Source organism: Notothenia rossii (genome assembly GCF_949606895.1).
Source record: "Notothenia rossii genome assembly, chromosome: 2".
Taxonomy (NCBI): Eukaryota; Metazoa; Chordata; class Actinopteri; order Perciformes; family Nototheniidae; genus Notothenia; species Notothenia rossii.
The window spans coordinates 69,397,323-69,425,066 of NC_136904.1; the positions used below are offsets into that span (position 1 = coordinate 69,397,323).

Consider the following 27,744-nt stretch of genomic DNA (forward strand, 5'->3'; position numbering starts at 1 on the left):
ACTAATGTATGTATTTTTATTTGACTTCAAGTAAACATATACCCACACTGTTTCTTTAGTATTAGTATTTAGCCAAAGTGCAGCACACTCCCAATGTTCAGTTTGCATGACTCATGTCCAGAGATGGGGTTTTTACTAAAAAAATGTAATATATTACATATTACTTAAAAAAAAAGTAATATATTACACTACTTCGTTACTCTCTACATAACTCGTTACTTTATTCGTTACTTTACTCGCCGAGCACGTATGAACTGCGCATGCGTGAGTGGCAATAACTCTCCTTACCAGCAGGCGGCGGTAGTTTGTATTCGTCATTCAAAACAGGCAACAACCGGAAGACAGAGAAGAAGAACAGACTACGTGATATAAACCAAGCCCCCAGGAAGTGCGCCGGACTCAGATGAAAATATTCGTGCTGGCCAAACGGGTTATGGCTAGAAAGGATCCGTCTTTTGTAAAACTCTCGCGAGAGTTTAGCTGAATGTCACATGGCTGAATGTTTACGTTTGGCCGGCAGCCTTTCAGTTCGTTAACATCAGTGGGCCACAGCAACTGATGATGAGAAGCTAAACTATCAATTAATTATGTCAATTACAGGGAGTGTGGTTGTTGAAATAGGCTGTTAGCGATCTTGCTGGTGTTCAAAGAAGAATGACAACACTGTAGATCACCAACACTATGGTTCAATCAATCAATCAATGTTTATTTATATAGCCCAATATCACAAATGTTACATTTGTCTCAGTGGACTTCACAGTTTGTACAGAATATCAGTATGACAATACGACACCCTCTGTCCTTAGACCCTCACATCGTACAAGGAAAAACTTCCAGAGAAAACCCACAGTTTAAAGGGAAAAATGGGAGAAACCTCAGGGAGAGCAACAGAGGAGGGATCCCTCTCCCAGGACGGACAGACGTGCAATAGATGCCGTGTGTAAATTGAAAAGATAATACATTTGCAACATAGGTAGTCCAAATGTTTGGAAATGCATGTGTGTATAATAGGAAGATGAATCCATGAGTATATCCATCCAGGACTTATGATCCAGGACCACAGCCACGACTCAAGATCCAGGACTCGCAATCCATGACATAGGACCGCAGGATCATCCATGACTCCGGATCCCGGCGTATATAGACACCAAAAAGAAAGAAATTTGGGGAAGCTGGGTTAATCGGAACATGAGAGTACACAGGTATAGACAGAGAGAAGGAAGAAGTAAGATGTCCCCCGACAAACTAAGCCTATATCAGCAAAACTAGGGGCTGAATCTAATCAGCCCTAATTATAAGCTTTATCAAAAAGGAAGGTCTTAAGCGCACTCTTAAAAACGGATAGGGTGTCTGCCGTCCGAACACAAACTGGAAGCTGATTCCACAAAAGTGGAGCTTGATAAGAAAAGGCTCTGGCTCCCATTGTACTTTTAGAGACTCTAGGAACAACCAACAACCCTGCATTCTTGGAACGCAATGCCCTAGTAGGACAGTAGGGTATAATGAGTTCTTTAAGGTAAGATGGCGCCTGCCCATTAAGGGCTTTGTAGGCGAGAAGAAGAATGTTAAATTCTATCCTGTGTTCTATAGGGAGCCAGTGTAAGGCAGCCAGAACAGGAGTAATGTGGTCCCTTTTCCTAACTCTGGTTAGTACACGAGCTGCAGCATTTTGAATCAGCTGAAGCGACTTGACTGACTTCTTGGTAAACCCTGATAATAAGGAGTTACAATAATCCAGCCTTGAAGTAACAAATGCATGGACTAGTTTCTCTGCATCGTTTTGAGGCAAGATATGCCTGATTTTTGCAATGTTACGTAGATGGAAGTAGGCGGTCCTTGAAATTGATTTTATGTGGGCGTTAAAGGATAAATCCTGATCAAATATAACACCAAGATTCCTTACAGTCTCACTGGAGGCCAAATTAATGCCATCCATAGTTAATATATCTTTAGATAATTTGTTTCGTAGATTCTTCGGGCCAAGTACAATAACTTCAGTTTTGGTCGTGTTTAACATCAAAAAATGTAAGGTCATCCACGTTTTTAAGTCCTTGAGGCAGTCTTGAATTTTATTTAGATGATTAATTTCATCAGGCTTGATTGATAAATATAGTTGAGTATCATCCGCATAACAGTGAAAGTTTACAGAATGATTCCTTATAATATTGCCTAACGGAAGCATATATAGGGTGAACAAAATAGGTCCAAGCACTGAGCCCTGTGGCACTCCATGGCTAACTTTGGTTTGCATGGAAGATTCATCGTTGACACGTACAAACTGAGAGCGTTCAGATAGATAGGACCTAAACCAGCCTAATGCAGTTCCCTGTATGCCAACTAAGTGCTCTGGTCTTTGCAATAGGATATCATGGTCGATAGTATCAAATGCAGCACTAAGATCGAGCAAGACAAGAATAGAGACAAGTCCCTTGTCAGAGGCTATTAGAATGTCATTTGTGACTTTAACCAGAGCTGTCTCTGTGCTATGTTGTGTTCTAAAGCCAGACTGAAAATCTTCAAATAAATCATAGTTTTTTAAGTAATCACACAGCTGTTTTGCGACTGCTTTCTCAAGAATCTTTGAGAGGAACGGAAGATTAGAAATAGGTCTATAGTTGGCTAAAACCTCTGGATCGAGGTTGTGCTTTTTAAGAAGCGGTTTTATCACTGCTACTTTGAATGATTGTGGAACATAGCCTGATAATAAAGACATATTCATAATATTTAATAAAGAAGTGCTAATTAATGGAAAAACTTCTTTTAACAGCTTAGTTGGAATCGGGTCTAAGATACACGTTGATGGTTTAGAAGAGAGAATCATTGAATTTAATTGTTCAAGGTTTATGGCTGAAAAGCATTCTAGTTTACTATCTAGTGTAATATTAGAACTTACGTTTCCGGGAGCTGTTGATAACACTATACTGGTTAAAGGCAAGAGGTCATTGATTTTGTTTCTAAGAGTAACAATTTTATCGTTAAAAAAGCACATAAAATCATTACTACTGAGTGCTATGGGAATAGAAGGCTCAGTCGAGCTGTGGCTCTCTGTCAGCCTGGCTACAGTGCTGAAAAGAAATCTTGCATTATTCTTATTCTCATCTATTAATGAAGAGTAGTAGGCTGCTCTCGCTTTACGCAGTGCTTTCTTATATTCATTGAGTGTAATATGCCAAATTAAACGAGATTCTTCAAGTTTAGTGGAACGCCATATCCTTTCAAGTTGTCTCGACTTTTGCTTTATTTTGCGGGTTTCGGCATTATGCCATGGAGCTAATCTATGTTGGTTTATTTTTCATTCACAGGCAAGTCAACGTTGTCGCAGTAAAAGTCCCAAGATAGCTCCTGGTGCAATAAAATGTTCCCTTGCAGTGTTTTACTATTATGTCTGATGTTTCTCTGTTAATATTGCTGCTGCATTAATGTGTATGTTGCATCATGTTACTGCTGTAGATGTGTTTCCGAGCCGCTCCGATTACAACGAGAGTTACAACGAGAACGTGACGTCATATTTACACTAGACGGATCCTTTCTAGCCATAACCGGCCAAACGGCCAATATGGTCTAGCTGCGGCCGCGGACACATGACACTACACGACACGCCCACCTGACACGACACCACGGTGGCTGAGAGGCACTACCGTTAAAAGCGAATTGACGACACAACACGACAGGAGGAGAGGTTTTGGGGTTTAGGTTTGGGAGGGAGGAAGGAAGATTAGGATTAGGTAAAAAGGTAGGGAGTGGTTAGCGTTAGGATGGGGGGAAGGGTAGGGTTAGATTGAAGGGAGGGAAGAGAACTGCTACCCGGGAAACAGGATGCAACGCGTCATCTGTGAAGCTCCGCCCACGTTGAGCTCCCGCCCACATGCGCACTGCAGTGAGGGGCTTCTCGTCCGCGGCCGCAGCTAGACCCTTCTCAGCCACCGTAGTGTCGTTTCAGGTGGGCGTGTCGTGTAGTGTACTGTACTGTCCGCGGCAGCAGCTAGACCATGGATGTATAATAAGAACTGGATACAGCGTGGGAGGCGGGGCCTCATTCATTTTTATGGGAGTTGCTCATTAGCGCATGATGATAAAATCATAGATATATATATAAACACGAGATGACTCATCCGCGCTGCTGGCCAGTGGAGACTGACGTTGCCACATGGCCGCCATCTTGCTACAGGCAGTGCTCTCATTGTTGAACTGTTGTGAACAATTCATCTCTTGAATGCTCTTATGCTGACGTCATATCTGTCAATCTGTCAATCACACAGCTGGTTCTAATAAAGGGATCATTGCTGGCTCACTCGTCGGAGGGGATTCAGTCAATGTCATGTGAACTACAATGCAAGTGTGTGGCGTCTTTTATTCCTCCGTAGTATTAGTCCAAGGCTATCTAGACCTTTGCTGGTAATGGCTGCTGCGCCAACAGGTTATGGGCCCAGAAAGGATTTTGGAAACCGATGGAATCGTTTTTGCTTTGACAGAGATGAGAAAAACTATGAGTTGTGGGAAACAAAGTTTCTTGGCCACCTGCGTCTACAAGGGCTTAAAAGCACCATATTGAAAGAGCCTGACAATGGTGCGGTAAGAGCCGCAGAAGACGCTGATAAAAATGAAGAAGTCTGCGCTGAACTTATTCAATTGTTGGACGATACAAGTTTGTCTCTGGTCATGAGAGATGCAGCGGACGATGGGAGAAAAGCGTTGAAGATTCTGAGGGATCACTACGCAGGTACAGGAAAACCGCGTGTGATCAGCTTGTATACAGAGCTTACGTCTCTCCAGAAATATACTAATGAAAGCATTACAGACTATATTATACGAGCAGAGACTGCTATCACAGCACTGAGGAATGCAGAAGAGATTTTGAGTGACGGTTTATTGATAGCTATGATTCTGAAGGGGCTGCCAGCGTCATTCACGCCGTTTTCTATCCACACTACACAAAGTGATGAGAAGATCACCAGCTACGAGAGCACTGAGAAGTTCAGTGGGAGCTCAGTTGATGACAGCGTGATGAAAGTAAGAGGCAAAGACTTTGATGTGAAGCTGCTGACCTGTTATACTTGCGGCCAGAAGGGTCACATGGCCCGCGAGTGCAAGGCTGCTGGTCACGGGGAACAACAGAGACAGTGGTGCCGTTTTTGCAGGAGTTCCACGCACAGAGATGCAAACTGCAGGCGGAGAGGACGTCGAGACAACGTAAAACAGGTCATGGATGAAGAGGACCACGACCACCACCACACATTCGCTTTCAAGGCCCGCGAACAACAGGTGGACAGCGACCCGGGCGATGGACTGAAGCAAAGAGGGCTTATGGTTGACACCGGTGCTACATCGCACATAGTGACAGACATGAACAAATTCAAAGACTTTGACGAGAGTTTCGAGCCACGAAAACATATCCTGGAGTTGGCTGATGGAGTGAGGGCATCTGGCATAGCGCTGAAAAGAGGTGCAGCCAAAGTTTGGCTGAAAGACAATACGGGTCGAGAGGTGGAGACGATGCTGACGGGGGCGCTGTACGTCCCATCCTTTCCCCAAGACATTTTCTCGGTCAAAGCAGCGACGACCAATGGAGCCACGGTCGTATTCAAAGAAGGACAGAACAAGCTCATTCACGAGAACGGTACGACATTTGATATTAAGGTGTATCATAGATTGTTTTATTTAAACACAGTTAATGATGAAAATGTTGATGAATGTCATGGGTTTTATGATATCAAAACATGGCACGAAATTCTACGTCACTGTAACTACGAAGATGTGTTGAAATTGCAAAAAGTCACAGAGAGTATGACAATTAAAGGCCAAAGTGATACATCTAATTTGACATGTGAAGTGTGCACAAAAGGTACATTTGCTCAGAGCAGGAGCAGGGAGCCAGATGAAAGGGCAAAGGCTGCACTGCAGCTTGTACACACAGATTTGTCTGGACCTATAGATCCTACAGCTAAAGATGGGTTCAGATACACATTAGCATTTACTGATGACTATTCAGGAGCAGTTTTTTTTTTTTTTTTTTAAATCTAAGATTGATACAGTCAAGGCTACTGAGAAGTACATTGCTGACTTTTCACCTTATGGAAAAATCAAATGCATTAGATCTGATAATGGTACTGAGTATACTTCTGGTCAATTTCAGTCATTGCTAAGTAGAAATGCCATCAGACATGAGACCTCAGCTCCTTATTCACCCCATCAAAATGGGACAGCTGAGAGAAATTGGAGAACATTGTTTGAAATGGCAAGATGCATGCTAATTGAGAGTAACCTACCAAAAGAGTTGTGGACATATGCCGTTATGACTGCTGCTGCCATTCGAAATAGGTGTTACAACAAATGTGTAGGACAGACTCCATACTACATGTTGACAGGAAAGGAGCCTAACCTTTCAAAAATGAGAACATTTGGGTCACCATGCTATGCTTACAAGCAAAACAAGAAAAAGTTGGATTCAAGATCTGAAAAGGGTATTTTTGTAGGCTATGATAAGAACAGCCCTGCTTATTTGGTGTTTTATCCTGACACAGGAAAAGTACTCAAAAATAGGTTGCTCAAATTCATCACCAAGAGTGTCATTGAGAGTCAGACTCAAACAGAGCAGGAAACGGATGATGAAGATTCCAGTATGAGGAGAGCTGTAAACCACGTACCAAAAATTGAAAAGGCAAATGTAATCCCAAAAGAGTCACAGGAAAATGAGACTGAGATTTGTGATAACATTCAGACAGGTGAAGGCCAAAGTAGCCAGAGGACATCTTATCCACAAAGGGAAAGAAAACCTCCTCAATATTTCCAGAGTACATCTTATCCACAAAGGGAAAGAAAACCTCCTCAATATTTGAAGGATTATGAGTGTAAAGTCTAATCTGATGACCAAGGAGAACTAACCCTTGATTACTGTTATATACTGTGATTATTTGTGATGTGCCCCAAACATTGAAGGAGGCTATGACATCACCAAATTCTCAATTATGGGCTAAAGCTATGGAGGAGGAAATGGATTCACTAAGGGAAAATGACACATTTACCCTGACCACACTGCCAGAAGGTAAACATGCAGTGGGGGGCAGATGGGTTTACACAGTGAAAGAGAACCCAGTTAAAACATGCAAAGCCAGGTATGTAGCAAAAGGCTATAGTCAAGTGTCTGGTATTGATTATAAGGAAACCTTTTCTCCAACTGCAAATATGACATCTGTACGTAGTCTAATGCAAATCGCAGTACAACATGATTTAGAGTTGCATCAAATGGATGTTAAAACGGCATATTTACATGCTCCTATAGACTGTGAGTTGTTTATGGAACAACCTGAAGGATTTGAGATTACCGGTAAGTCAGAGAAGGGGGAGAAACTGGTCTGTAAACTTAACAAATCACTGTATGGTCTGAAACAATCAGGACGGAATTGGAATAAAATGCTCCATGATTATCTAAGTGAAAATGATTTTATTCAAAATCCGGCTGACCATTGTGTTTACAGTAAACTAACATCTAAAGGTGAAAGGATTATTTTGATAATCTGGGTTGATGATTTTATCATTGCAGGAAGCAACAGTCAAACAATCCAAAATGTAAAAGACATTTTGGGAGCCAAATTTAAGATGAAAGATCTTGGCAAACTTAAGAACTTTCTAGGCATTGATTTCACACAGACAGATGGTGAAATAAAGATGAACCAGAAAAGGTACATCATGAAAATATTGCAAAGGTTTGACATGTCTGACTGCAAGGCAAGATCGACTCCATGTGAGTATAAACAACAATTTGACAATGAAGGTGAATCTGTTGATCAAAAGAGGTATCGTGAAGTGGTAGGCAGCTTGATTTATGTAATGACATGTACTAGACCTGATCTAAGTTTTATTGTCAGTAAGTTGTCTCAACACTTATCCGAACCAAAAGAACAGCATATGGTAACAGCAAAACATGTGTTAAGATACTTGAAGGGAACTGTAGACCAGGAGTTGTGTTACAAGAGAAGTGATTCAAAACTAAAACTTGTTGCATATTGTGATGCTGATTGGGCACTAGGGGTTTCACGACTACCAATATTTACTAGTCGACTTATTTTTCAAAATAATAGTCGACTAGTCGACTAGTCGTTACGTCATAATAAAGACACACAAAGAGAGGTGTAAAACTGTATTTTATATTGGAACTCATAGTTACATTAAACACTGCATTTTAATTTGTGTTACATGACAAACAGTAACTGGACTCACCAAAATCTACAGCAAAAGACTGTTTCCATAAATGCCACGTAAATCCAGTGCGCAACAGCGCATTGCGCAACATTTTACTCGCTGTCCTCCAGGATAACGTCCACCTTTCCAGATTGTTGGTTTGCGTTGAGGAACACCAACGCATCAACATGTGAGGGAAGGAGGCTTGACCGCTGTCGGGTGACAGTGTTGCCTGCCAGGGAAAAAACCCTCTCACTCGGGGTGCTTGTGGCTGGAATAGCCAGGTAGCTCCTCGAAAGCTTGGCTAAACGGGGGAATAGGTGCGCGTTTTCTGCCCACCACTCCAGTGGGTTATCCATTGTGGGGATATGCGGTGTCCGCTGGCAGTAATCCCGTAGCTCATCCTCAGCATCACTGTTGTTGACCCGTTTTTTCTTGCTGCTGCTCTGGAAATGAGCTCCAAACAGCTGTTCAAAGTCACTCTCCAGTCTCGCCTTTTTGCAACTTGCTTCCGCCAGCTCCACTCCAACGTTGTTTGCGATCTCCTCTTCACCTACAGCAAAAATGAACCACATTAATGATAAACACATTGTTTTACAATTTGGCCGGTTTAAGTAGGACTTTTTTGTGAAACAATTATCGCTAGTTCAACTCTATTTACCTGTAGCTCCCGGCTGTTCCACCTCTCCGTCTTCACGCACTAATTGAGTCAGGTGCGCCTGGGCTTCCTCTCTGACATCGTCTGGAAGGAACTTCAGATGCTTAAATCGTGGATCTAGCATGCATGCCGTGATCGGGATGGATTCTGCCAGCAGGCGAGACAACAGTTTGAAGCGGGTGATGAGCTCTTTCCTCACGGTATTCTTGAAGGAACAAATAGCCGCCAGATCGGACTCATTTGCACTTAGCGTGTTGTTAGCCATGTTCAGTAGGACGGGGTAGATGAAGGACAACCCGACGTGATTTTCTCCTTACATGATAGTTGTCGCCTTTGCTAGAGGCCTGAGCACCGGGATCAGCTGTTCCACCAGTTCCCACTGGCACTCTCATGGCGAGGGATCTTCGGATGCCAACTTTTGTCACTGTCTCATCTGCAAGGACGGCCTGCACCGGGAGTCTCTGCTCATACAGTCGCTCGAGCATGGTGAACGTTGAATTCCAGCGGGTCGCACAGTCGTTTTGGAGTTTGTGTAGTTTTACTCCAAGCTGTTCTTGACGTTTCTTCAAAGCACAAACTGCTACTGAGGAGTGACGAAAATGACTGACAACACGCCTGGCAGCATCTGTGGTCTTGGCGATTTCGGGTAAGTGCAACCCTGCTTTTATTGCTAGTTGAATGGTGTGTCCGGCGCATCCAAGGTGGTGGGGAAACTGCTCGCAGAGCTCCATTGCCAGGTTCATGCTGCTTGCATTGTCATGAATAGTGCAAAACACAACTAAGTCCCACTCCTCAATTGTTTCTTTGAGCCTCTAGGCTATATTCACAGCGGTGTGTCTCTCTGGCATGATAGTGGTTCGCAGCACTCTGGATTTTAACTCCCAGGTGTCTGTGATGTAGTGGGCAGTTATGGTGATGTATGGATCCATGGTGCAAGATGTCCACAGATCAGTGGTTAGTGAGACACTTTTATCTTTCATCTCATTGGCAATCCTCGCTTTCACAGTGTTGTACTGATGCATGATGTTGCTCCAAAGTGTAGCATGTGACGGGATCTTATAGCCTGGCTCGAAAAACTTCATAATGTCCCTGAAGCCTTCTCCGGAAAGGGCAGAAAGTGGTCGAACATCCTTGACGACAAAGTTGATAAGCAAGTCTGTTATCTGCTGTCTTCTTTTGTCCGTAACGGGGCGCTTGGAAAAATCAATAATGCTCGTCTGTCTCTGTCCAATGCTGACGGCGGTCCGTTGCTCACTGGTGCTAGCATTACTGCTAGTGCTAGCTGTCGCCAGTGGGTGTTTCATTTTAAGATGGTTGCGCATAGCAGATGTATTTTTGTTGTACTTCAGTACAGCTGTACACAACTGACACTTCACTGTGGAGTTGGTTATATCTTCGTTGAAGTACTGCCATACATATGAATGTCGGACGTTTTTTGGAGCATTTTGCAGCACATCGTTTACCTCCATTTTGTTCACGACTAGTCGACTAGGGCCTACAGCGCCGACTAGTGGTAAAGGTAGTCGACTAGTCGATTAGTTGGTGAAACCCCTACTCCTGATTGAAGTAAATGTAGCAAAGTTCGTGACTCCACCACGCAATGCGGTGTTAAGGAGTCGTGGTGGAGTCACGCATTCTGGTGAGATCAGGTTGGTTTCTGCCTCCCATTCCCAGCTGTGTATTGTCCTGTGATTACCCTTCTGTGTATTTAGTCTTGTCTTCCCCTGTGCTCCATGTCGGTTCGTTGTATTTTCTCACTCCATGTTTGTCACTTATCTCATGCTACCTGTTAATGATTCACGCTTTTTTGTTCTTGTTTTTTCATGCCAACAGCTTTATTTAAATATAGCTCGCTTTTGTTTTGAAACCCGCTTCCCTTTTTAACTGCATTTGGGTCCTATCTTTTCCCGAATCCTGACAGAAGTAATACCAGTGCCACGTTCATTGATAAAATGACATAAGGGATGGAAAGGGGGGATGGCAGTTTTAGAAGAGGGATGATTTGGACCGTTTTTATTTCAGGGGGATGCCATCCCCCCTCATCCCCCCTCAACTTGAGTACTGGTTGCCCCTATGTTTGGGTTTTTGTGTAGCTTGTTGAATGGGGGAAGTTTTTTTGGAGACTAAAAATAGAATAATTTCCCCTCCTTTTCCCCAGGCTTACACACGCTCTCAGCCCCGGGCCTCTGGCTCGGCTGCTAAGATGGACCAGCTTCAGAATCAGGTGAACGAGGTTAAAGTTATTCTGACAGATAACATCAGCAAAGTGCTTGAGAGAGGGGACAGATTAGATGATCTGATCGGCAAGACTGATGACCTGCAGGCGTCGGTAAGTATCTGATCCAGATGGTTCAGTGTTGGCTTTGAACCTGTGCCCCCCTGATCCCAACACCAACGCACAACCCACTGCACCACCACCTCCGTAATTACTTTTCATATTAAGATTTAACCTGCAAAAAACATATTTATTAAACACAGTGGTTACCAACCTTATTACTGTGTGAGATTTTTTTTTTTTTACATTTATTTTAAATAAGTGCTATTACATTCTAGTTTTGGTACTTTTACTTTAAAATAGTACTCCAACATTTCCTCACTGCAGTCCATATTCATGCTGAACAAAGCAGGAATTCATGTATTTTTCTTATTAGGCCATACACTAATTGTTCTCATCTGGCCCCTTTATTACCCACAATGCAACTTGATCTTCAAAAGTTAGGTTTGGGTTTCATTTGCTAGTTTGTTGTTTTCAATATATATCTGACTTCCCGCAGCTCCATCTGGGGACACAAAGACGCTATACAGTTGTTTTTAAATATGCATTATTACTCTCCGCCACCATTATTTAGAGCTAGCTTTGGGAAATCGGTGGAGTTCCCCTTTAAGTAGGATGTGTAGTTCTTCCTTCACTGGTGTTTTAAAAAGGTTTTCTCTTGGTTCCTTTCAGGCTGGCTTGTTCCAAAGAAAATCCAGACGGGTTGCCCGGAAATACTGGTGGAAAAACATTACAATTATGGTTATAATCGGGGTGATTGTGCTGATCATCGTTGTCCTCATCATCCTCTTCAGCACTTTTATCTTATCTTGCACTTTATATACCACACTGTAGCTGCCACATTGTACTGCCATGTGGTAAATGCTTTTATGCTGCTCATGCTCTTTCTTTTTGCTATGTATATAAATGTCATGTTCTTGTATGTTGCTTGTGAGGGGACTCCGGCTAATTTACGCTTGTAAGCATTGTTTTGTTTTTAAAGTGTTCATCGATGTGCACTGTCCCGGTTCAAATAAACGATTAAATGAAAAATGAAATGAAATCTTTACCACAAATGTTATATGAATCACCAAATATTCTCCTTCTCCTGCTCAGGACTGAAAGCAGCGAAAATTGAGGATAAAGCTCACCTCTTTTATTGAACATTTCAGCATTTAAATGCACTCTTGAAAGTCTATTTTCATTTCAGCAGATATTTTAAGAAATATTTATGTACATTTTAAGGGTACATGTTTTTGTAGCATCTGCAGGCTTTTTAATTAAGACTCTCCGTAAAATAAGAAGTTTAAATTCAGAATGCACAGCTTAAATTGCTAGAAACTTGACTGAAATACTTCCTTGAATACTCCAACATTCATTAAAATGTGAGGTAATGTTAATATTTCACAAAGGATCACAAATCCAAATTTCAGTCAGACAACTCACATGTTTCTTTAACATGTTTATTAGAAGCAGCATATAGTATCATCACTCCATAGATATACATAGCACGATGAGTGATGATCGAATAACTAACCCCCAAGCCTACAGGTGGAAGCTTGGGTGGTGGTGGGGCAGGCAAGCAGCAGCGACGTAGAGGTAGCTGCGGCAATAGCTGCAGCAAGCAATGCATGGAGAGAGATCTGGCAGGTTAAATAGAGCGGCATATTAAGGAGACTCTGTTTGGTTGGTTGCAGAGTGGCAAGGGGCGTTATGTATGAATGCAGCATAAGTGCTCGAGTTGACTGCCTGAACTAGCTCGCAGGCTTCGGCCCCATTTAAGTCAGACAACTCACGTGTTTCTTTAACATGTTTATTAGAAGCAGAATATATTTAAGTTTGGCGACTAGGCTCGGGCATCATCACTCCATAGATATACATAGCACGATGAGTGATGATCGAATAACTAACCCCCAAAACTGCGTGGAGATTAGATACTATCCCCCAAAACTGCGTAGCCCGAGCCTGACGCTGGTGATGTAAATCTGATAAGTAGAGGGCCTGGCGAGCTGCCATGTGGCCATTCCCCCTAGGCACAGCGGCTTTAAGGGGAATATACTACTAGTGAGACTGCTATGTGTAGGCATGAGGAATAGCCCAGAGCCGATTCTTCCCCGAGCACAGAGGCTTTGAGAGGAATATACTACCTATATACACACTACCTAGTGAAACTGCTATGTGAAGGCCCGGAAACAGCCCGAAAAGCCATCACCCTTAAGCACCGCGGCTTTGAGGGGAATATACTACTTATATATGCTACCTAATGAAACTGCTATGTGAAGGCCCGGGAACAGCCCGAAAAGCCATCCCCCTTAAGGACCGAGGCTCTAAATACTACCTAGTGACTGCTATGAGAACGCCCGGGAACAGCCCGAAAAGCCATCCCCCTTAAGCACCGCGGCTTTAACACTAGAACCGCCAGAGGTCGCTGTATACCTAAAACCACCAACGGGTAAAGTTTACCCGCTATTGATTTCCAAGGTACAATGTACCATACAGAACAGTGAGTTTTGATCGCACAGGGATGAAATGTATACCAATATAATCTGTGGACTTTCAGCTTTTCATATTATATAGTTTGTACAGATAGCATGAAGTATAAAATATCGCTACAGTGCTGATTTAAATGCTTGGTGTTAGACTAGGGTGACCAGACGTCCCCGTTTTCCGGGGACAGTCCCCGTTTGTATTGGCCTGTCCCCGGTTGAAACTGTCCCCGGAAATGTCCCCGTTTTTTAATATACGTTAAAAACACATAGCAAGGTGAAATAAAACGTTTCATGTCAGGAAACACTGGGTAAACACTACAGACTGTGATCAAGCCAGCCCCCACTTCGGAAAACACAGTCAAGCCAGCCCCCACGTTGTATTGCGGTGCGCGAATATCCTATGCTTTACGGTAGAGGCCTGTAAAAACTGCCTTCAAAATAAAAGCGTTTACTCGGTCAATAACAAATATACCTAAAAAACACACCAAACATATTCATATATACTGGAGCTTAAATTAAGAAATATGTCCTATATAATGTGATCAATAATAATTTAAAACACACTACGTATAACTACCACATTATAACCGAGCAGTGTTGGGAACTTTGTAACGCCGTTATTTTTGGCAGTAACTACTACTCTAATGCGTTATATTTTAAATTCAGTAACTCAGTTACCGTTACTACATGGTGCGTTACTCCGTTATTTTTTTATATAGTCTCGGCTCCCAGACGTTGGTGAGCGGCGCCAACAGCGAGGCGAACAGAGATGAGAACTGTACTTAAGTACAGTACTTGAGTAAATTTACTTAGATACTTCCTGTGTCACATGCGGAGACGCTTTGTGGGCGTGTTTGTGTTTAGTTAGCCTACTAACAATACTATCATGGCGACGGCGGAGCACAAGTTGAGTTTCTCCGCATGGAGATATGCTCACTATTTTACTTTTCTCGAGCATAAAGAAAATAATGTGTTAGTTAAGTGTAAGTTGTGTCTTGGCGGGTCAAAGATCCTATCTACTGCTCAAAACAGCAATTCCAATCTGTTAAAACATCTGCAAAAACAACATGCTGGGACGAAGCTATTGACCACAGACCCAGAGCCATCCGACGCCACCCCACCTCCACCCAAGCAACAGCGGCTGGATTTCAACCGAGGGACTGCTAGTCAGGTGAAAGTGGATAAAGCCATTGCACGGTATGTTGTTGAACACGTGCAGGCTATTTCTACAGTGGAGTCACCCGCTTTCAGGGAGCTAGTAAGCATGATACCATGTCCGGGCGGCACACGGCATATGGGACGCAAAACGTTTTCCAACTACCTGGAGAAAGAATATATCAAAATGGATAGTGTTAAAATGTGTTCTTTATTCTCGCGTCCAGGAGAGAAGCTTTAAAATGAGACTAAATGGAGTCTCTGAAAAGATTCAAATGGGATACTTTAATTAAAAAAGGCGCGGTAGTGTTACAGACAGAATATTGTTCCGTCAGACAAACAGCTGTGGTCCGGTTCTCCTGAGCAAGAAAGACAGCGGATCTCTCCCCCGGCGCTGCTATATATATCCTCTGCTGGCTCCTCCCCGCCAGCCGGCTCACCTCGTCTCCAATGTCCGTTATTGCATTTAAACAGAGGATAGGTTCTTTTCACATTCAATATATGCTTAACACGCCGTTTCTCCTCATATTCTCTTTCATCACTTTTCATTTAACACATTCTAAACGCTGTAATCAATACTCTAAACAATACTTCTCGGCTCGTTTGGTTTCCGGTCATTCCGGATGTTGTCACATGCTACTCTCGTCTGTAAACAATGTATTCAAATAAACTGTACCTTCATTTAATATTCAGCATGATAGTATCTCGACATCTATAGTTGTAGTGTTAAATCAGTAGGCTTCGGTTTGCACCACTCCATATCATTTCGCTACTAAATTCACCTCTTCAGGAAATCGTATATTAGCCACATGCTAAATGCTAACCGGAGATGAAGGATTTTCAGAATAAAAGCTTAACTGCTTGTGCACAAGAATTTCTGGTTTTTCAGTATAAAAGAGCATTAAAACTGACAGCATGTTTAAACTACATTTCCCCATTAAAACATTGATTTTAATTTCTAACAGTCCCTCCTTACACACCTAAAAGGTGTGTATAATACTGAAATCAATGAGTTCTTCATCTGAACTTTGCATATTACATATCTCATATTAACAAACATACAATCAAATGGAATGGTTTTACAGCCGGCTTTACAAAAATACAAAATAAATTCTTGTCTGTGTTCAAACATAAAAGTTTTCCCTTGTGTATAACTTCTAGTCTTTACATTCAATATCATTCTTCAAAATAGCAGCAATGGCTTGGTATCAGAACATTTCTTCCTCCCTCCTTTCACAGAAACCGTTCTCATACCACGCTCAGTGTTAAGGCACTTGTTTTTACAAAGTGAAAAGAAACAAACCATTTTAGAATAGCAATGATTTATACAACATGAAATCTACCATATTAGAATAGTATAAAATAATAATGTCAAATACAATGGACTATCTTAGAATAGTGTAAAATTAATTGGAATAATAAAAATATACTATCTTGGAATAGTATGAAGTAAATTGAAATGGATTCACTCCATTTTAATTTTGCTCACTTCTTCACATGATTTCATCATTTAAAGAATCACATCGGCTGGACATTCATTGATCAATCTCATCTCCGAACATCCATATCATTTAAACTAACTCATCATTGTCATCAACATCTGTATACGGGGTGGGTCGTCTTGTTCTGCTAGCATTTGTAACTGTCTCCTCCTGAGAAATTTACCCTCCCTCCTTTCATACCATTTAAGGTATGAAAGTAATATGTTCTCTAGAAGGGGCCGTTGTGCATTCTACTCTGGGGTACGGCAGTCTAGACAGTCATTTCTGGGAGAAGATTTTGGTCAGTTCCAACAGTTGTAGAGTTTCATCACTTAAAAGTTCCTACTCAGTACCTTTGGGTGGTCTGTTCTAATGCAGTGATAAAGTCCCTGAAATGGTGTGAAAACCGGTGGAATATCAATAACTCATTATACTAATTTATTTTCAATTATGGTCTACTTAAATACCTATGCTAACCCCTTTTACAGTGTGTGGAACCTTGGGTGCCCGAGCATGTGATAATTACTCCCTCCTTTAACAAGGATTTTAAAAACAGAAGTCATTTCATTAATGGTTTGCAGTTTAATTCAGGAATTTACACCTATGGCAGATATGTTTCTCCTTTAAATAACATCTCTAAAAGTCAGGTCATCTGGTGAATGGATGACCTTTAGGAGCTGGTGGCGCTTGTCTTTTAAAACTCATACTCTGGTGCCGTGCGCTCCCTCTGAAGCTGCAAGTAAGATTTAAAACATCTGCAGGGTGGGTTGAGCGACCCCTTCTCCCTAAACGATGTTTGTTGTAACAAATATGTACCATCACAATGAGTGATCCAAGGCCCCGCATGTATTACTCCCAACTACATTAGTTTTTTTTATTTTTTTAATTAAACTTTGCTTTCGCTCTTTGCCCAGTGTCATTTTAAAACTCTACATCTTGGACGAAAAACAAATGTTATTTCCACCTTAATCTTCCCTCCTGAGGTAATAACCATGCCACAATGGAGAAATCAATACTCTAGATTGGAACACCATCTTTGGCTTGGTACTAGCTCTACCTTTAACATTTTCCATACTAATAAAGATTTGTCTGCTTTTATAGAGTGGTTACTAAAACCATCCCTTTAAACTGTAGGTCTATACTGTAACAAATTAAATCTTCCCCAAATTCACACATGAATAAAAATCTCTTAAAGAATAATTTGTTCATATGATGAAAAGATTGAATAATATGTTCTACCCTCAGTGTGTTTTTAGGGTTATTTAATAGTTTCCTCTTTTTTCTTTATAAATTCACCAATTTATTAATTCATGGCTGATAAATCTTTTTCTTTACGTATTTCTCGTTGGTGAATAAGTGTGTTTATGTGTAAACTCACTCACTCCCGTTTTCCTTCTCTCCCCCTCTGGTTGTCAAGCCACGACCCCCTCACATTCTGCCGGACCATGCCAACTCCTCCGTTCTTTCCTCTCCTCCGTCCACCTTCTCCTCAGTCCATCTGCTCTTGGATCCTTCCGCTGTAACTCTCTTCAGTGTCCCATCTGCTTTGCTTTTCATCTCCTCCTTTACAGTCTCTACTTTGTTGCATGGAGGGCGTATTCCGCTCTCATGTCCCACACTCTGCTCTTGTGCCCAAATCTTGTGGCTCAGCTTGGAACTTCATGTCCTGTGGGGGACCGATGAGAGTGTGCCTTTTTATGTCACCTGGTTTTGGTTCTTGGTGCCTCAGGTGGAGATAGTTCTGGATGCAGCGTTGGAGTTGTTGGTTCAGCTCTGGTTCTCTGTCTGTTCTATGGAGGAGGAGGAGTCTTCCGTGGTGAGGTCTTTTGTCTGCTTGGACGATGGGGTCGTAGCGTTCTGACAGGCGGATAGATAGAGAGAGAGAGAGATCTCGGGAGGCATTACGTATAGTTACATTCTAACACACTGAGGTAAAATAAATCCAACCTTTTCCACTCTATTTTCCTAATCTTACTATCCATCTTAGTTGTTAAATGCCATCTAAACACAATTCATGTCTACTAATAATTTTACCATATCCCTAAACATTGCCTTCACCCACTGTAACATGTTTATTCCAATTAACTCTTTCAGGAAACCATTTTCTTCTATAAATTTAAATACCTACATGTTTCAAGCACCACATATTTCACACACTATAAAAGAACGTCTCCATATTTTCTCCATCACTTTAAATCTCACTGTTATTTAGAACCGTAGTAACTTTGGTGACTGGACATATCTGCAATGTCGCCACTATCTGCTGGGGAATCTTGTTCATAGAGTTTGTACGTACAAAGCTGTACTTGTGGGTTAGTAGCCTGTGTCTAACAATCATTTTCAATAATTGTGCTCAGGTCACCGATCGGTTGTTCATAGCTTAACAGGGGGTGTTTCTGGTACAGACTAAAACATGGATCCAGTGTATTTAGAGATTCCCCTAATCTGTAAATCCCCATCACTTACATATCCCAATCACTTAAACCCATCTCATCATTTGATACAAGAACTGCATATAAGGGGGTGAATCATCTTGATTATAACCGCCTCTTGTTTGGGACCGAGTATTTCTAACTCCTCCTCTTGTTGCTCAGCTGATCTTTTGGCTCTGGGGATAAGTGAAAGTCTCTGAAACACAGCTGGAGTCTTGTTAGTGATGTGGGCATTCTATGAGTGAACTAATGGATCCATGTCTTACATAATATTGTACTCCCCTTCCAACCAGAAAGGTGCCAAGTGTAATGAGCACAATCAACAATGCTATTCCGACTCTTATCCCTAGGGGACCCCACAATTGGTTTGGCTTTGTTCTCATCATCTCTATTTTAAACCTGGTTGTGTCTGTTACAGAATTTAAATAATGAGTACAAAAATAACATAACAAATTGGACTCTTTTTACAGATGTAAAACAAAAAATAGGTATTCACATTAATGTACAATCTATAAAAATCTATAGACAATTTGTCTTTTGAGCTGTTTCTATCTTTATCTTATTTCTATTTATTGTTTTGTTCCAGCTCTGCCAAATCAGTCCTAACTCCCAATAATGTTCTGGAAGTTGCCAGTGAAGGGTGACAATGTGTGAGGTGGTGTCAATTTGCTCCTTTTTCTTTACCTTTAAACCGGAGCGCGTGTGAAGTTTGTTACAACCTTTCACGCTTCCGTCCACCGGGGATCAGCCCACTGTCTTTTGTGAACTTTCACCCTCACCCAATCACCTGGCCGAACAGGAGTCTCTTCTGGTGTCTCGTCTGGTATCTCTGTAGTTTTCCTAGCCTGCTGTGTAGACAAAACTTGCATAATATTACTCAGAGTTCTGACATATTCATCCACTTCTATTTGTCTAATATCTAAAACTGGACCACTCCCTCCTTGGAGAAGGCCCGAGCTTCGGCATACCTCTTGTTGACTACATGTTATTATTTATTAACTACAACGTCACTGAAATCAACATCTCTGTATAATCATGACACTCCCTCCTTTGAGCATAAAATGCTCAATTAATATTGCAATGATTACCGTATTCTGAACAGGACATGTTCATTTCATTTCATTTCAAACCTTTATTTAGACAGATTAGTCCCTTGAGATCATCGATCTCATTTACAAGGGAGACCTGCATCATTTAGTTCCACATGAAACATAAAAACAACATACAAACAACAGAGGATATCATATTTACATATTCAACATTTACAAATACCCAGAGTGTCAGAAAGCATTTCATTTAGACATGCCTTAAATACATTCAAAGAAATAAAAATGCTCAAAATGTAAAACCCATAACGTTGCATTAAAGAAATATAACTTCTCCGTGTACCCACAAGGGGTACAAAAATATCGTATGATTTATGGTTTTCTGATGGTATAAATGCATATTCACTATAACAAAAAATCAGCAATTAGCACTTCTAAAAGTTTACTTGTTTCAATAATGGCTTTTGTCATGGTATTATGCATCATCGTTGCTGCGAAAAACAATACCCCTGGTGTCGCTAATGCGTCTCAATAATTCTAGGATTAGAGGATTGGTTGACACTGCTGAACTAACATATGATAAAATAATATTTCTCCAATGTGTGCTGGTTGATCATCAGCTGGATACAGTCCTCTTGTTTGCCATTGTTCCAACAGTTTCTCCATGTGGTTCCATGTTTTTTGTCTAAGATTTGGAGCTGTTATGGCATCTGATCTGATTTTTACCCTTTCCTTGATATCTGCAGTTGAGCCTGGCCCTGCGTCTAGTCTCAACTTAGTTTGTTTTGGTGACATGTTCTCTAATTATGTATTAACCTATCAAAGATGAAGCACTAATCTTCTGACTAGCACCTTCGTTGCTGTTCGTCCGAACTTTACATTTTTTTTTTTTTTTTTTTGCTCAAAGTTTTATTATTTTTATAGATTTTTTTTTTTTTTTTTTTTTTTTTTTTTTTTTTAAGTTTAAGGTAAAATATTAATAAATATATAAAAAATATGCAAAATTAAAATATGAAATGTTAAAATAAAGTTGTACCGTGTATGGTTTTGACTTTGAAATATGAATTTGGTTCAAAATCACAATGTTATGGTGTTTCCGCTATTTGGGTAATAATTCTGTACTACCACCAGAGTGCGCTATTTTAAATTCCAGCTTAATCCACTAGGGAATAGCTGTTTCAAAACTGACTCGTTTTTGACAAAGGAGAAACGTAGTTTCCTCAAAAATATCTTTAAAATAGGAATTTACACTATGGTTAAACAACACAACACATAACCGCCAAAACACATTTGCAAAGAAGAATATTCACAATGTTATGGTGTTTCCGCTATTTGGGTAATAATTCTGTACTACCACCAGAGTGCGCTATTTTAAATTCCAGCTTAATCCACTAGGGAATAGCTGTTTCAAAACTGACTCGTTTTTGACAAAGGAGAAACGTAGTTTCCTCAAAAATATATTTAAAATAGGAATTTACACTATGGTTAAACAACACAACACATAACCGCCAATACGCATTTGCAAAGAAGAATATTCACAAAACCGCCAATACACATTTGCCAGCAGAAGTACTTCCAATAGTTCTAACTCTAACAAGAAGTATGATGTTCTTTAGAAGATGGAATGCCCAGCCTCAGTGTGTTAAAGCAAACAGAGTACTTCAATTAGCATTTCATGAAATGGTGACTGCCGTGGCTCACCGTGAACATGAGGTCAAGACAAAATGGCAACTGGTTTTCCAACCTTTGACCTGAAGAACAAAGGGATTTGAGAAAACACCTGGAGTTGAAATTGGTGAGGTGATATTTTGTCTAGTAAATTCAACACACAACACTGTAGTTTAAAATAACATTTCCATTTAGTTTACAATGATAAATGGGCCTCATACCCTTACGTCATAGCCCTCTACCCATGTACGTAAATGTTTTGACTTTAAGAGCCAGTATGGTCATTTCTTCTGTTTAAACACGCTATTTATGGGACAAATAGGACGCTAAGCAAACACAATTAGAAGAATATCGTCTATCTAACGCACGAATGTCGCACTTCCTGCCGTAATCCACAACGCAATGTCTTGAAAAACAGAATGGTGTAACCACTGAGAGCTTCAAACTGCTCAGGCCTTTTCCTTGAAATAGGACTTTTTTAAAACAGCCTCACGCTGTTGTTACACAAAACACTCACTCCAATAACCTTAGCTTCAAACTTTGGCTGTGTCTTTCCCTCAAGCAGTCCCGACTGCTTAATGGCCTAAAACCATTCACGTAAAACGTAAAACGCCAAAAAAGACACATATAGTGATTGGCCTCTAGCCGACATGTACTAACAGACAAACGAATAGCATGCAGGGTTAAATAGAAAAAAAGAAATTGAACTCACCCTGCCTGTAACAAAGCAACGCCACGTGGTAGGCTACCAATATTTATCAATTTAGGCTTGTTTTAACTTAAATTGCACAGCTATTTTCAGGATCCGCTGGCCGCCGTCAAACACACAGAACTAACATTGTCCTACATTAACTATTGAAGAATTCGATATAACAGGTTTCTCCATACCTAGTTGATTTGAGCTCTCTGTGTGCTGAACGGATGCCAGCGAGTCCAGCAAGCAGCCTGCTGTAGTCTCTCCCGGTTTTGCGAGATCCTGGGCTAGCTCGCCAATTGTTAAAATGTGTTCTTTATTCTCGCGTCCAGGAGAGAAGCTTTAAAATGAGACTAAATGGAGTCTCTGAAAAGATTCAAATGGGATACTTTAATTAAAAAAGGCGCGGTAGTGTTACAGACAGAATATTGTTCCGTCAGACAAACAGCTGTGGTCCGGTTCTCCTGAGCAAGAAAGACAGCGGATCTCTCCCCCGGCGCTGCTATATATATCCTCTGCTGGCTCCTCCCCGCCAGCCGGCTCACCTCGTCTCCAATGTCCGTTATTGCATTTAAACAGAGGATAGGTTCTTTTCACATTCAATATATGCTTAACACGCCGTTTCTCCTCATATTCTCTTTCATCACTTTTCATTTAACACATTCTAAACGCTGTAATCAATACTCTAAACAATACTTCTCGGCTCGTTTGGTTTCCGGTCATTCCGGATGTTGTCACATGCTACTCTCGTCTGTAAACAATGTATTCAAATAAACTGTACCTTCATTTAATATTCAGCATGATAGTATCTCGACATCTATAGTTGTAGTGTTAAATCAGTAGGCTTCGGTTTGCACCACTCCATATCATTTCGCTACTAAATTCACCTCTTCAGGAAATCGTATATTAGCCACATGCTAAATGCTAACCGGAGATGAAGGATTTTCAGAATAAAAGCTTAACTGCTTGTGCACAAGAATTTCTGGTTTTTCAGTATAAAAGAGCATTAAAACTGACAGCATGTTTAAACTACATTTCCCCATTAAAACATTGATTTTAATTTCTAACAATAGCGAGCTAAAGAAAACATTTGAGGGGCTGGAATACATCTCGACCACCGCAGACATTTGGTCTGTCCACAACAGAAGCTTCCTCGGGATAACATCTCACTGGATAAACCCCACCACTTTACAACGCCAGAAAGCTGCGTTGGCCTGTAAAAGGATAAAGGGTAGGCACACGTACGATCTTATTGCTAGTGAGATTGACCACATTCACTCTTTGTATGGAGTGTCAACAAAAGTTACCTCCACGGTTACTGATAACGGCTCTAACTTTGTGAAAGCCTTTGCCATGTATCAACCGGAATTGCTCTCTGACGACGATAAATTGTCACTTTGAAACATATCTTTGTGTTTGTGTTTGTATAGAACACATTGCTTAGCAGAGTTCAGTGATGCAAATGCATGTCAAGTTGATCAACAGATTGTATTATTCTCCAATGCAATAACAGTACTTAAATGAAGGCTATAAGGGCATTAATGGGAGCTTTTTTTCTTTGGGAGCCCTTTTTTTAAGTAACTAGAACGTTACTTTTCACAGTAACGCATTACTTTTTGGTGTAAGTAATCAGTAAAGTAACTGAGTTACTTTTGAAATGAAGTAACTAGTAATGTAACTAGTTACTGGTGTTCAGTAACTAGCACAACACTGTAACTGAGTGAATGTAAAATGTAGGATACAGTTATGAAGACATATCTAACATTTCCACTGGGTGACTAATTTCAATTGATGTTGACACCATCTCACAACACTCCTAAAATAACATTACTTTCTGAAGCACAATTTAAAATGTATGATGTTTAAAATCTCAAATGTAGATCTATTGTCCATCTATATTTTGATTATTATTTAATGGAAACTGTCCATAATCAAAGAGTCATTCGAAGTCAATCAAAGACTTATTTCACTTCAGGGTGATAGCAGGACACCCCATCTAATTCTGATTTAGAGTTTCAAAATAAAATACTTTTGAAGTCTCATGTATGGTCGATCGTCCTTCTTTTTTTATACAAGGATAAATAAAAAACTGTCAAATTATCAAAGACTTATTTCACTCCAGGGTGATAGCAGAACACCCCATCTAGTCACTCAGAGAGAATCAGGACAATCTGATGTAGAGAATCAATATAAAAGACCTTTGTAGTCTCATATACGAGCTATCATCCCTCTATTTTTAGATAAGAATAAAACAAAAACTATCCAGTATCAAAGACTTATTTCACTTCAGGTTGATAGCAGGACACCCCATCTAGTCACTCAGAGAGAATCTGGACAATCTGATGTACAGTTTCAAAATAAAAGACCTTTGAAGTCTCATATATGAGCTATCGTCCTGTTTGTATCCAACAGTTAAAATGTTTAAATTACATTGAACCAGAATTGTCCCCCTTTTTTCTTTAACAGTGAAGAAAATTGGATATGTTAATGAGATTTTGACCGCAAAACTCAAAATGTCCCCGGTTTTAATTTGGAAAATCTGGTCACCTTATGTTAGACTTGTGTTTTGTTTAGGTATATATCTCTATCTCTCTCTCCATCTATCTATAACTATCTATCTCTCTATCTATATATCTAGCCATCTCTCTCTCTCTATCTATAGGAACAGCAGTAGACAAAAGGCGTTGCTATAGCAAAATGTCATGTTTATGTTTACGCGCGAAATCAACAGCGCGAGGATCGCTGCATAATCTATGGTAGAAATATTACCCACTCTCGCTAATAAACGCTTGATGTTAGGCTTGTGTTTCGTAAAGGTAAAAGTGCTTCATATCGTCTGATAGCCTTCTACTCATAAAAAAACAACAACATGACAATAATATAAATTAATATAATAATGTATTTGTTATATAATTGAACAGCAGATAACACAGAACGTATACAAATAACATCAGAGAAGAAGAACAATAAGAACGAAAACATCGATCAAAACGCTTCACAAACACTCAACACAATTGTTGCAAACACTGAGCACCTTGGCTGTGCATTTGCCACACACAGCATCCTCACACTTGACACATTTGCAGAACGTTTTATTCTGCATGCTGTGCGCCTTCACCATGCAGGTCATTCTCCTGCGCTCTTCAGCACCAGTACCGCTGAAGGGCAGGTCCGCAAGTGGTGGCGCTTTTGATGCCATCCACTCAACGCGCAGCTCGTGTGCCAGCTGGAGCATGAAGTCCCTTCTCGGTATGTTCTCCTGGCTCATGCAGCTCCTGTACAGCACCCAGGCATTGATGGCAGCGAGATCCAGCACATTATAAAAGACAGCAACGGGCCATCTACGCGTGCCACCTGAGAGAAACATAGGATTTAGTAAAAACGATTGCCCAATGCAGTGTTTTCTATAGGCCTAAAATAATAACAATAATAGCCTACCTTTCACCGAATATTGGCGAGCCATTTGATCGAGCACGTCAACCCCCACTTTTGAGTGGTTGTAGTATTCCACAGTCTCTGGCTTTTTCTTTCTTTCTGTGGAGATGGCCACATGCTGGTGTTGTGTGCTGAGTATTGTCACGTTTCTCCTCGGCTTGCACTGGTAGACTGAGAGCACCATTTTGTCGCTCTTCAGCACCTTGGGGCTGAACAGCTCAGATCTCCCTTGCACAGAGGGTGGGAGCTCCCGCTTGTTGCGCTTGATGGTTCCCACTAGGCTGGTATTTTTGGCGAGAAGCGCTTTGGCGAGAGGGAGGGAGGTAAAGAAATTGTCTGTGGTTATATTTCTCCCCTTACCAACAAAGGGCTCCACCAGCCTCAGCACCACGTTCTCTCCTAGCCGTTGTGTTGCTGGCCTGCTGGCATCTTTTCCCAGGTAAGGGAAGCCATTCAGCATGTATTTGCTGTCAACGTCAGCTGCCAGCCAAAACTTGATGCCAAATTTGTCCGGCTTGTTGGGCATGTAGGCTACTGTGTGAATGGACATCTTGATTTGGTCGGGAATAGCTGTTCATCCACAGTGATGTCGGACCCTGGCCTGTAGGACGCGATTGAATTTTCGACAAAACGATCCCACACCTTCCTCACGTGTGTAAACTTGTCGGTGGTCAACTGGCACCGGCGGGTCTCCTTTTTAGCAAAGCGCAGGTAGCGCATGATTTCCCGAAACCTGTTCCTCGACAGTGTTGCGTTGAAGAACGCGTTGCCCCAATGCTCGGACCAGAAACTCTCCATCTCAATGTTCTTCCCACAATATGCACCTCTCACATGGAGAAGCGCAATAAAGGCCTTCAGCTCCATAATAGAGACATCCCAGGTGGCTCTGTCTCTCCGCGCTTCAGAAATTATGCAATCACGGATTTCCTCCAACATTACATTATCACACAGACACATAAATGCTGTGAGTTTGTCAGTAATGTTGTGACGTGCGTGTGGTGTGGGGCCAGCAGACTCCGTGAGGATGTTATGTATCTGCCGTCTCCCTGCGCCTCCGCAAGGCTCCATGACCGTCCACACTGTGCCATCTTTTCCGATCTCTTGGGCTGGTGACGGCTCAGTGGCACACACTAAATAGGAGAGAGGAAGACACTACTTTAGACTAAAGTATATTTCATAAATGTTTATTTGATAATATTACATCCTCGAAAGGCAATGAAAAGATCATTTGTAAAAAGAAAAAGGCATTATCTATATGCCTTGATATCTTATAGCCTACGATTTGTAGAAAAGTAGGAAATAAAAAACAAGAATCATCATACCTTCTGCATGGGCAGGTACAGTAGGCCCATCTGCAAGCGGGGGATCAGGATGGGACGGCCTCACGTTCCGCGGAGGCTCAGGATTGCTGTCAGATGACCCATCAGAGGCAGAACAAACCCAGGACACATCACTCAGTCCTGATACTTCCCCACCATCAGACTCTGCTTCGCTCAGACGGTTTAGCAACGCTAGTGCCTCCTACACGTTCATGAGTCTCTTTCTTTTGTCCATTTTGGAAATCTAACCGGCTCTCTCTATCTATCTCTCTCTCTCTCTCTCTATCTCTCTATCAATATATCTATCTATCTATCTCTCAATCTACAGCAGTAGACAAAAGGCGTTGCTATAGCAACACGTCATGTTTATGTTTACGCGCGAAATCAATAGCGCGAGGAGCGCTGCATTTCTATGAGGTAAATATTACCCGCTGGCGGAAATAGGTATAAATAGCCTTTTTTCTGGCGATTTTTTCAACCTGACTTCATATTGACAATTTTTAACAACACAGGGTATTACATAACACACTTTCAGGAAAAGTCACGGACTGGGAGACTTTAATATTTTATTGAAAAAAAGTGACATACAATAAGAAAACAGCTGCGGGTAAAATTTACCCGTTGGCGGTTCTAGTGTTAAGGAGAATATACTACCTAGTGACTGCTATGTGAAGGCCCAGGAACAGCCCGAAAAGCCATCCCCCTTAAGCACCGTGGCTTTAAGGAGAATATACTACCTAGAAACTGCTATGTGAAGGCCCGGGAACAGCCCGAAAGCCATCCCCCTTAAGCACCGCGGCTTTGAGGGGAATATACTACCTAGAGCGACTGCTATGTGTAGGCCTGGAAGTGACCAGTGCCAACCCCCCCCCCCCCCCCCCCCCCCCAGCACCACGGCTTTGAGGGGAATATACTACCTATCAGACTGCTGTGTC

General features: G+C 41.4%; 3 protein-coding genes across 4 annotated transcripts; 1 reads left to right on the forward strand and 2 right to left on the reverse strand.

Annotated features, from left to right (window-relative positions):
* The first annotated feature begins 402 nt into the window (after positions 1-402).
* On the forward strand, positions 403-11,917 carry LOC307029500 (uncharacterized protein). Its single transcript, XM_079665584.1, has 3 exons — positions 403-5,617; positions 10,995-11,060; positions 11,784-11,917. The coding sequence occupies exons 1-2, from the start codon at positions 4,399-4,401 to the stop codon at positions 11,036-11,038; spliced, it is 1,263 nt and encodes a 420-aa protein (XP_079521710.1). The 5' UTR covers positions 403-4,398; the 3' UTR covers positions 11,039-11,060; positions 11,784-11,917.
* On the reverse strand, positions 7,392-9,477 carry LOC307029501 (E3 SUMO-protein ligase ZBED1-like). Its single transcript, XM_079665585.1, has 2 exons — positions 8,840-9,477; positions 7,392-8,731 (listed from the first exon to the last, which is right to left on the reverse strand). The coding sequence occupies exons 1-2, from the start codon at positions 9,099-9,101 to the stop codon at positions 8,292-8,294; spliced, it is 702 nt and encodes a 233-aa protein (XP_079521711.1). The 5' UTR covers positions 9,102-9,477; the 3' UTR covers positions 7,392-8,291.
* Positions 11,918-25,017: 13,100 nt separating the features above from the next.
* LOC307028901 (piggyBac transposable element-derived protein 4-like) lies at positions 25,018-27,679 on the reverse strand. 2 transcript variants are annotated; one of them, XM_079664307.1, is made up of 3 exons: positions 26,813-27,679; positions 25,494-26,620; positions 25,018-25,409 (listed from the first exon to the last, which is right to left on the reverse strand). In XM_079664307.1, the coding sequence occupies exons 2-3, from the start codon at positions 26,038-26,040 to the stop codon at positions 25,051-25,053; spliced, it is 906 nt and encodes a 301-aa protein (XP_079520433.1). In that variant the 5' UTR covers positions 26,041-26,620; positions 26,813-27,679; the 3' UTR covers positions 25,018-25,050. The 2 variants fall into 2 exon arrangements, with proteins under 2 accessions (XP_079520433.1, XP_079520432.1); XM_079664306.1 differs by having other exon boundaries at positions 25,494-27,679.
* Between the last annotated feature and the right edge of the window lie 65 nt (positions 27,680-27,744).